The sequence below is a fragment of the Thalia democratica genome, chromosome 1 (genome assembly GCF_965202585.1).
Source record: "Thalia democratica chromosome 1, ktThaDemo2.hap1.1, whole genome shotgun sequence".
NCBI lineage: Eukaryota > Metazoa > Chordata > Thaliacea > Salpida > Salpidae > Thalia > Thalia democratica.
In genome coordinates, this window is record NC_139165.1 from 78,313,394 (window position 1) to 78,324,133 (window position 10,740).

Consider the following 10,740-nt stretch of genomic DNA (forward strand, 5'->3'; position numbering starts at 1 on the left):
ACCATATAATGGGTCTTACTTGATTTTACAGTTATTATTATTTTGTTAATATTTTTATTTAGCTACCATAAAATTTTTAGAGCTTAAGAAAATTAAAATTAGGTTTTGACATAAAAATGATTTAAGTTTAATAGGATTAGTATGAAAGTGCAAATCAAAATAGTTAAAAAACCATCTTATACATTTTTCATCTGATCTTCTTATAAATTTCAAATTTTTTATTTTGGTTTCAATATACATTTAAAAGTTTAATTTCATTTATTGTGGATTTTTTTAAGGGTTTTAAACTTAAAATACTTTTTATAAGTATAAATTCTGAGCATTTTGAAACTTTTAAATGAATTTATGAAGTTTTCAGCAAGTGAAATTAGGTCTATTTTAATTAGATTTTAAACAACTGAAGATCTCGTTTTCAAACGATTAAAAAAACATTGTATTGTTAATAAAATTTATAATTGATCATCCTCTTTTTATTTAAGATGAGAACTTTGATTGCCACCTTAAAAGTATTAAGTACGCAAGTGAAATTAGTAGTTTTTTAATATTTAACACCATCTTTATACTTAAGTTTTTGATATATATAAGCCAATGTTAATTTTTGATAAAAAACCCAAGTCAAATAGTAATCAAATTAATAAGCTCTGCACAGTATGTATTTGTACTACAAGCTTTAGCATTTATAAAATTTATTATAAATTTGTATTAACAATTACAATCATTAGATAAAGTATACAATTTTCTAAAATCTGTGTAAAAGAAATAAAAGTTTATTTAAAGACAGTTTAAATTATTCAAAAGATATTTTAAAATTAAAAATAAATATTTGAAATTAAAAAATATATATTGAAAGCAAAAATTAATAATTGCTAAATTTAGCCATATTTTAGTAAGTTTTTAAATTTCTTTTATCCATACCTCAAAACTAATTTGAATTGTAAAAAAAAAGCTGTAATTTAAAACTATAAATGTAAAAAAACTATTCATTGAAAGAGATAACTTTCAGTTATGAGTATTTCAAATCTAATAATTAAATTTGTCAGAATGTATATAATTGTTGTTAGTTATATCAGGTATTGAGCTTTAAGTTATTTTTATATGAAGTTATCCTTCCTTTAAGTTGTATGGAAAATTAATGTTATAAAACTTTGCATTTAAACTATTATTTTATTTTTAACCCTTAAAAATACTGTAACTTGAATTTGCTTTTTGAAAACTTTTATAATTTGTTGAACTAATTATATGTGTATTTTTTATATCTTGAGATTATTTAAGTCTACTCTCAACTGATTTTCATGATTCATTATAGTTGTTAATAACAAATAAAAAACTGTTTACTTAATATTTAATATTTTGTAATCCAATTCATTAAAAAATGAAAAGTTGTGCTATATAGAATTTTATTTAAATTTTTTGATGTCAATTTAATATATATTGTTCAAATCTTTTAACAAACTTGTTTAGCATACGTTATTTTTTTATTTTATATGGAGTTTGATTTTAAACAACTTTAAACATATAAAATTTTAGTTGCATCAAGTGAAACTTGACATTATGAAATTTTTTAAAAATTTAAATACTTGTGTTCTAGTTACTATAATCATGTGCAAACTATTAGCTGCATAAGGTAATTTGTAGTTATTAAAGTCTACAAACTTAATTAACCCATTCTATTGATTATTTTATAAAGTGTGTATTTATACAACTTAAATTTTAAGTTAAAAAATTAAAAGTTTTACACAAAAGGTTAAGAAATTTGTAATCCAAAAAAAAAAAAAAAAACATTAAGTTTTTAAACAGTTATTTTTATTTTCACTTAATTTATTTATACTTACAAGTAATATTTAAATGTAGCATATCTGTTTTTTCTATAACTTTACTTATGATTTATTTAATTATCTTTCAATAAATTTTAATATTTTAGATAATAATTATTTATATTTTTTGAAACGATTATATTAAAGAATTGAAATTAGTTTCTCAGTAGATTAACAAGAAATACAATATATTTTCTTTACTATTCTCCTAATTTATTATATCTTAATCAAAAATATGATTAATTTCTAGAATGAAATATTTAAACTACTAAATAAATTTTGATATTATATTTTAAAATTGTTTTTCTTTTTTTAAGATATATATATTATCGTTTAAAAAAAGTTAAATAAACTACTACTAGTCATTGTAAAACGTTAAGATATCATAAAAATCTTTTTTACTACCAAAAGTAATTTTTATTTTCTACCAATAAAAACCCTGCAAAAGATTTGGCTTACCAGAATTTTAATACATATTATATCATAATTTTAATAACTGTAGAGAAATTATATTTGTATTCATGTATCTTCAAAATATTTGTTACACAAATTTAAATAAACATAGACAGCAAAAAAAATATAAGATTATGTATATGTTTTAGTACTAAACTTAATTGTGCAACAGATGCACATGCACTAGATTATTTAGTGTTTTAAGTAAAATTTTGAAAATTTTAACTTAACTGAAATCAGTTCATTAATCAGTATACTACTGTATTTACTCTTGATAAATTGTATTTATGTTGTAGTTAGGTATATTTAGTAGTTGTATAAGTCACTTAACAGTAAAGATTTTTACAATCTAAACTTACTTATCAAAAATTAAAATTTTCAGAACAAACTAATTAGAAAATAAAGTCACAAACATGGTCTGGTTTGCAAAAGACGACTACATCTTCAACCACCCGTGGGAGGAGGTCGTGGAAGGCGCGGTGCGCAAGTACCCCAACCCCAACTCTCCCAACGTGCAGTCCACCGACGTCCTGGACAGGAAGGTGGACCCGGAAAGCGGAGTGATCAAGTCAACAAAGCTAATATCGAGTGTGTGGGCCGGCTCTGCCATGCAGTACATCCACAAGTTCACCGGGCTGTCAGCCTTACTGAAGCCCATCAACGCCATCGAGTTTTCCACCATTGACGCCAGGAACAAAAAGTACGAGCTGACCAGCAGGAACCTGAGCCTGAGCAGCTACATTCAGGTTGACGAGAAGCTCACCTACGCGGCCCACCCAACACTTCCAGACACCACCGTGCTCAAGCAGTCGTGGAAGATCGAAGTGAAAGGGCTGAGCTTCAAGAGCTTTCTGGAGGGCTTTCTGGGCCAAAATATGGTTTCGAACTCCCAGAAAGGACGTTCAGGTGTCGAGTATGTCATCAATCAGATAAAAGAAGAAGTCAAGAGCGGCATTGATGGTGTCATTCAAAAGGGAGATAATCTAATCGACGAAACGTTGAAGGAAGTCAAAAGTGGTTTTGATGAAGTGCTTCAAAAAAGTGAACACGTGATTGACGATGCCTTGAAAGAAGTGAAGAGTGGCTTGGGTGAAGTGATCCAAAAGAGTGATTCACTTATAGATGATGCTTTAAAAGAGGTAGTTGATGATGTTATGGAAAACGTCAAAGTGAGTGGTTTGTTGTCTGGGAAGTAATAGCTGAAGAACTGGACATCTCTAAAACCTTTGTGACAATGATCAAGGGTTGAACTAGTACTTTCAGACAATATTATACAACTAATAGTTGAATTTTATGTTTCACTTTTATTTATTTCTATTTATTAGGATAATAAATTTTGAGATTATAACTAGCTATTAGTAAATTCAACTTTAACATTGTTGTAATTATCAATTTTTTTACTTGTTGTTTAAGATTTTTAAATTAAAACTGAAGTTGAAATATTGTTAGAAAACCTAACTCACATTTATAATTTCTTTGTTATCTAAAAACAAATTTTTGTAATAGTTAAAGTTGACTTACTTTAAACATAACAAAAAATCTTAAAGTTTTTGTACTTGTTAGTTATCTTTTTTATTTAAGAAAACTTATAGAAGTATTTATTAGCCATCAATACTTGGTTGTAACATCTATATAAGCAAAGTATGATATTGTGACCAACCCTTTTTATTAAAAAGTTTAATTTCTACTTTGAAAAAATCGTTATTTACAAAGATAAAGTTGAAGTATTTTAAGAAGTTTTGTGTTATATATGCTTTTAGGCTTGTTCACTAAGTTTAGGAAAATTTATTTATTGCTTACAACTAAACTCATCACTACTAAATCTAAAAACTTATAACAAATTTCTACTATTGTTATGGTTTTTGTGCATCATCCTCTACTTTTTGATAGCTTTTCTAGCACATTAAGTTATCATTTTTAATTGTTAATAAAATTGTTAAAATAAAACTTACTGTTTTTACTTTTGGTTCTACTACATCGTTGTGTACCATCCAAAGTATGTTTAATTAACATTTGAAATATTTTAACTGATGCATATGTCTTAGTTGAATTTGTAACTTTTTAAAACCACTAGGTTGATAACGTATTAATTTTTTAAATAAATAACTATTTAATTTACTACAATTATTTTACAACACTTAAAGCGTTAGAAAACGGACACTTTCATTTATTAGTATTTTTCACCAAATATAACTTAACAAATTTACTTGAATAAAATAATTTTAAAGTTTTAATACATTTGCTAAATATTAATAATAAAGTAATTGCTATTCTTGAGCTATATGTATGCTACATTTCTTTTAAAAAAAGCTAAATTTTTAACACATACTTGTTACTGTTGTAACTAAAGAGTATATGATAATTGAAATTTTAAAAATACTTTAAAGTTTTGGCGAGAATGACACTTTAACTAACATAATCTTAAACCCTAACAGAATTTTTTATAAGTAAAAATGGTGAGAGTGAAATCGCGGTACGTTCTGAGCGAGCTCGTGTTCGGCAGCGAGAAGAGGTACAAGCTGAACACGTACAAGGTGCAGGAGGCGGTGAACGAGGCGGTGGAGAAGATCCACGGCGCGGCGGGCCTGGCCCGAGTGTCGATCGGTCTCAAGGTGAAGTACCTGAACGACTACACTCGGGTCGTCATGGTCACGTGCCGCCGGGACCACCACGCGCTGCTGCTGTCCGCCCTGCCCTTCGTGAAGGCGGTGGACGTGAAGCTGCCCGAGCAGAAGGAGTACCAGGAGGTGAGCTGCTTCTTCAACACGCTGCACGTGAGCGGGACGATCCGCGGGTGCCAGGAGAAGCTGCTCAAGCTGAACCTGCGGAGGAAGGAGGAGTTTTTGAGGGAGGCGGGGACGGCGGAGGAGAGGAAGAGGATCGAGGAGGCGTTCAGGGACGCGGAGTCGTCCGATGAGGAGGAAGAGTGACTTTTTGTTTTTTAGACAATTTTTATGATGTTAGGTTAATTTTGCTTGATTAGGAAGTTGATTGCTTATCGATTTGTTTTTAACATCTTTGTTTGTGTTTAAAACTTTAAATTTCTAACTTAAATTATGCTTTGAACTTAAACAAATGCTTTTTTTTCATACCTAAACATAGATTTACCTAAACAACTTTTTACAATTTTTAGGATTAGGATAATTTTGCTGTTAGGAAGTTGATGGCTATATAATAAGTTTTTTTATTGAATGATGCACTTTTTTTGAGTTTTTTTTGTTAAACACTTTAAGTTTTTCAAGCTTGAGTTAAACTGTTGAAACTAAAACAAGTACATTTAATTTTATTTTAGTTGTATTTGAACACCATCTTACAGTTGATTAAAGTTAGAATGATTTTGCTTGGTTATGAAGTTGATTGCTAATACAGAATTTTTTTACATGAATAAACAATGGGCTATATTTTCGTTTTTTACGTTTAACACTTTTAATTTTTTAAGCTAAGTTTTTAAAACTTACATTGTAATTGTATCTAAACAACTTTTTAAGTTTTATTATATTTTTACAAATTGTTTAAGTTAGGATAATTATGCTGTTAGGAAGTTAACCGCCAAAAATAAACTTTCAACATCAGTTGATTTTGAACACTTTTAATTTTTATACTTGTGTTAAACTGTTAGATTATAGTTTTTATTACCAGTTATAACTAAACAACACTTTGAAATTTTCAGATTCTTTACAAAAATTTAGTTTTATTTGGATTAAAAACGTGTTTAACAACAGTTATAGATTTTTATTGTATTGAAAAAAACTTTCAAAACCTATTTTTGTGAATTTTAAAACATTATGTTAAGTATTTATTTAGCACATTCTGATATTTCCTTTTGCTTTTTAGCGTTAGGACCAAAAATCTCATGCCTAATGAATATTATTTTAGTTATTAAACAGGAAACCTAAAATTAATTGTGTAGGATTAGCTTAATTTTAACAACATAAATTTCAATGTTGTATAATGATATATCTTCTAAAAAGGTGTTATTACTCATTTATGTCATGTTATGTATAAAAATAAATAATGAGGTTAGCACTTTGCTAGTAGAGCTTAATGAAACATACTTAAAGCATTGAATTAGAAATTTATTTTTTTAATAAAATGTAAATTTTGTAAAAACTGTTAATGTTTTGATCCTAGCTAAATCGAGTTTTAAATTTAAACAAAAATAATATTTTTCAGATTTTTTAATTAAACTAAACACAATGTACGGCGACGCGCGTCTGAAGGCTGCCTACCAGCAGAGCTTGGAAGAGACCGAAGGCAAAATAAAGCACTGGGGGGAGCAGAAGCAAAAATATATAGACCTGACGAACCGCCTCCGAACGTTGCCGGACCTTCCCTCCTACCAGGTCACCGTCCCGTTCGGCCCGTACGCTTTCAAAAGGGGCGAGATCGTTCACACGAATGAGGTAACGGTCCATCTTGGGGACAAGCATTTTGCCGATGTCACTTGCAAGCAGGCGATTAAGCTGGCCGAGCACCGGATGGACAAGATAGACGAGTTCCAGCTGAACAGGTAATTTCAGTTTTAATTTTTTTTAACAATTGAAAAAATAAACTTAGTAATGTAAAAATTGATACCAGTAGTAGAAAAAAGCATGAATTTTTTTAAAACAGTTTTAGTACGTTTGAGCTAAACTGAAAACATTTATTTAAATATTTTTTTGATTATGCATAGAGTTTAAGTTGGCAACTTTTCATTTGGACAGGCTGCGGCAGATCAGAGACAACCTGGTGAAAGCGGATGAAGTGGGTGATGAGTTGAGGAGGGAAGCGGGGGAGGGATTCACAGATTTCAACAAGGAGGAAGACGTGCAAGGAGAGGTGAGGGAGAAGGGAAAGAGGGTGGTGCGGAAGATGACCGAGGAGCAGCTGAGGAGGATCGAAGAAAACAAGAAGAAGCTGAAGGAGAGGAACAAGGCAAATGAAGGTAGAGCAAAGCAGGCTGACCAGAATAAGAAGAAAAACGAAAAAAGCTTGCAGAAGCAGGAAAGCAACAAACAAGAAAATCGACCTGAACAAAATTCCGAGCAAGCGGTAAATTTTTTTTTATAACTTAATTTACTTATGATTATCTTAATTATTTTTTTGTTACATTTAAATTTATTAAGTAATAAAAAATTATATTTTCATAAAACTGTTATATGTGTAACAATGAAAATGAAGTTACTTAATAGATTACTAAAAAACTTATAATATTTTCCTCAGTACTATCTTAAAGAGTTACATATCTTTATCAAACACATACTAAATTTATAAAGCAAATGTTCACATAATTAAAAAAAAAGTATTTTATAACATTATAAGTTTCAATTTTTTTATGAATAATAAAAAAACATTTGCTTTTACTTTTTAAAAATAAACTTACGCTCGCCAGGTCGAGGAAAACAAAAAACAAGAAAACAAACCTGAAAATAATCCTAAGCAACTCAAAGAAAATTCTAAAGTTGAAAACGATTCTGAAATCTCTGCTGAAAACGAGGAAGAGAGTCCGGATAAGTTTCTCAATGACATAAAGGACTTTTGTGTGGACAACCAAAAAAAGTACAAGGAAATTGAAGAAAAAGTCGAAGACTGTCAGTCCAAGAAAACATTTGAAAGGAACGATGACGTTCCGGTGGCCAGAAAGAAACCGGAAAAAAGCAAACTGACAGCGGAAGAAAGAGCAAAGTATTTAAAAAAATTTGAGGAGCTTTTCAACAAATGCCAGGAGGAAAGCAGTGACAGTGAGGAGGAAATTTCTGAAGAAGAACCGATGGAAACTTGTTCGAGGAAAAAACGCGAAGTTATCGTTCCCAAGAACGCGAGCTCTTTAACAAACGACTTCATGACGTCACACAAAGCACAGAAAAAGCCCCTAGTCACGTGGAAGCTACCCGTGGAAGAACCGTCGGCTATTGACAGTGACGATTCTTACGATGATGTCACTACGCAGAGTGACGTCACAACTGATTCGGATGGAGACAAAAACATCATCAGGTTCAAACATTCTGCGAACGATTCCTGTCAGGCGTCCGATGACGGGTCGATCAGAAGCCCGGCCGATGTTCCCGCCAAAACGAAAACTACCAAATCAATACTCAAGAAACCCTCACTGGTTGCGTGTGACAAGGGTGATGTTGAGAAGCCTGTCAAAATTCCACCTCAAGTTGAAAGCAGGATTGTCAAGGACATCGTCGTTGAGCGTAGATCAAATGAAAGAAACATTTCAAAAATAAACAATAAAAAGAAAAGACCTTCGAAATTTAAGCTCAGCCAGCTTAAGTGAGTTTGCTTTTGCAACTTTAGTAAATATCAACTAGGTAATATTAAGTTAAGTTTTAAAATGTTTTTTTTTTTATGAATTGTGTGATTTTCTATGTAAATAATTCATTCCACCTGTTTAAATACCAAGCAGATTATCTTGAAATTTAAATTTTGTGTTAGATATTTATAAAACACTAATTTTTTTAAAGTGTGTTTTTGTCAAAATTAGTTATAAAATTTTGTTAATTTCACCAATGTTATTTTTTGTTTAAATGCTGTTTAAGTTTAGTTGTAATTAATAATAGAAAATGTTTTTTTTTTCTAATTTTGCTTTGATTACATCTTGAACCTATAGAAATAATTATAGGTAAAACAATATTTTTTTACTTTAAATTACAGTTTATTTTAAATAATGTAATGTAAGTTTTTATTTTTAGCTTTTTTATAGTTTTAAAAACATCTTTTATAAATAAAGTAAATACATTTAAATACTAAATTCAAATTATGCTAAGATGTTATAGTAAAGAATAAACTTTAAACCATTTAAAATTTTTTAAAAATAAATACTAGACTTATTTGACTATTCGAATATCATACATAGACTTTTATGATACACATAAATATTGTTTATTTGATTTGTTTAGTAAAATGTTTTTTATCATCAATTTTTTGCATATAGTTTAAGTTATTTAATAAATAAATTTCCTAGTGTTCCATTTTTACATAAATTTCAAAGGTATATTAATAAAAGGTACTTTTTAAATGATTAACAAACAAATTGATTATATCATCACCCGAGTTAAATAAGTCGTTTCACCTTATGTACTTTCTCATTACCTAATAAAGAGTTATAAATTATGACATTTAAATTTATATTTTACAAAATTTGATTAATATTGAATAAAAAACTATTAATTGTCCAGCTTAAAATTTTTAATATGCCATTTTGCTGATAGTGCTACTCAAATTCCATCTGAGTTCAATGTATTACGCAATTAACAAACACTTAATACCAACCAATTACCTTCATTTATTTTAGTTATAAAACTTAAACTTTGTGTTAAAGTTAAGTAACAATCTCAGACGTTAATTTAGTGACGTCTACAAAGAATTAAAATATATTTTACATAATTTGTCTATGTTTTAAAAGTCTACTAAAAAACTTTATATGTACAATAAACATATTTTTATAAAACTAATTCACTCTAATTCCAGATTTTTGAAGTAATCAAGTATTATTTACATATGGAATTTTATTATTAATGTACCAATATGTATACAAGCTCTATATAATGTACATGTTTGTACGAAAAGTATTCACAATTGTTTATACATTCTGTATGTTAAACTTTAATGTCCTGTTGTTTAACATGTACAGAGAAAACATAAATTAGTAGCTAGAACTTGTGGTAAAGATCATGTAATAAATTATTACTGAATAACTAGACTAAGATACTATATACGAATAGACTGAGATACTATTTAGTAAACTTGCAATTTATCAATATAAAAATGTAACATTATAGTAGAAAACTGTAATCTGGTTTTACTCTTAGTAAAATTCTATGAAATTTTGTACAAGAAATGTTGTGAAAAAGCTATTCTTTAGAAGTTAAACAAAAACTACTTAAAAAGTGTTTATTTTTAGCACTTATTTTATAATAAAAATAATTAGTCTTAATATTAGGACAAGTGAAATTTAATTATATTGTTATAAAAAATGCTTTTTTTACAAGTTTTTCATACAATAAAATGAATTTTCAAATTTGGTATGTTACAATAATATTTGCTAATGACTGATCTAAAATTTTACCAAAATGTTAAGTCTTCTACGGGTATGTTCTAACTAATTTTAGTACAATTATTAAAATTTTCTTTAATAACTTTAAGTTGCTAACCAAAAGTTTAACTTATATCAGTTGTTAAAACTTCTGCACTCAATCGAAAGAACCCTCAAACAGAGATGTTAAAATGCTAAAAGTTACTATGGTAATTCAGCAATGAAGTGTTTTATTTTTGGTTTGTTTTAAGTTAGTAATTTCACGCTTGAGTAAACAAAGCAGAGCTTTTTAACATGTCTGCCCTCAAACATATAGTCTAGACAGTGCTATTAGCTTATCTAAGAGAAGCAACAAACTGTTTCTGATTGAATAATTATTTATTACAGTTTTTATTCATTATATTTGGAATTTTGTAGTGTGGCTTATCAAAAGTATGCAATCATAGAAGAACT

The 10,740-nt window shown here is 28.6% G+C and overlaps 3 protein-coding genes across 3 annotated transcripts; all 3 read left to right on the forward strand.

Annotated features, from left to right (window-relative positions):
- Positions 1–2,653: 2,653 nt before the first annotated feature.
- On the forward strand, positions 2,654–4,514 carry LOC145829266 (PRELI domain containing protein 3A-like). Its single transcript, XM_082937017.1, has one exon. It carries the CDS (start codon positions 2,681–2,683, stop codon positions 3,461–3,463), a length of 783 nt encoding a protein of 260 aa, XP_082793143.1. The 5' UTR covers positions 2,654–2,680; the 3' UTR covers positions 3,464–4,514.
- A 206-nt stretch (positions 4,515–4,720) lies between these two features.
- On the forward strand, positions 4,721–6,385 carry LOC145839684 (ribonuclease P/MRP protein subunit POP5-like). Its single transcript, XM_082947238.1, has one exon. The coding sequence runs from the start codon at positions 4,721–4,723 to the stop codon at positions 5,195–5,197; it is 477 nt and encodes a 158-aa protein (XP_082803364.1). The 3' UTR covers positions 5,198–6,385.
- Positions 6,386–6,454: 69 nt separating this feature from the next.
- LOC145843306 (uncharacterized) lies at positions 6,455–8,753 on the forward strand. Its single transcript, XM_082950772.1, has 3 exons — positions 6,455–6,777; positions 6,971–7,298; positions 7,639–8,753. Exons 1-3 carry the CDS (start codon positions 6,464–6,466, stop codon positions 8,527–8,529), a joined length of 1,533 nt encoding a protein of 510 aa, XP_082806898.1. The 5' UTR covers positions 6,455–6,463; the 3' UTR covers positions 8,530–8,753.
- Positions 8,754–10,740: the final 1,987 nt, after the last annotated feature.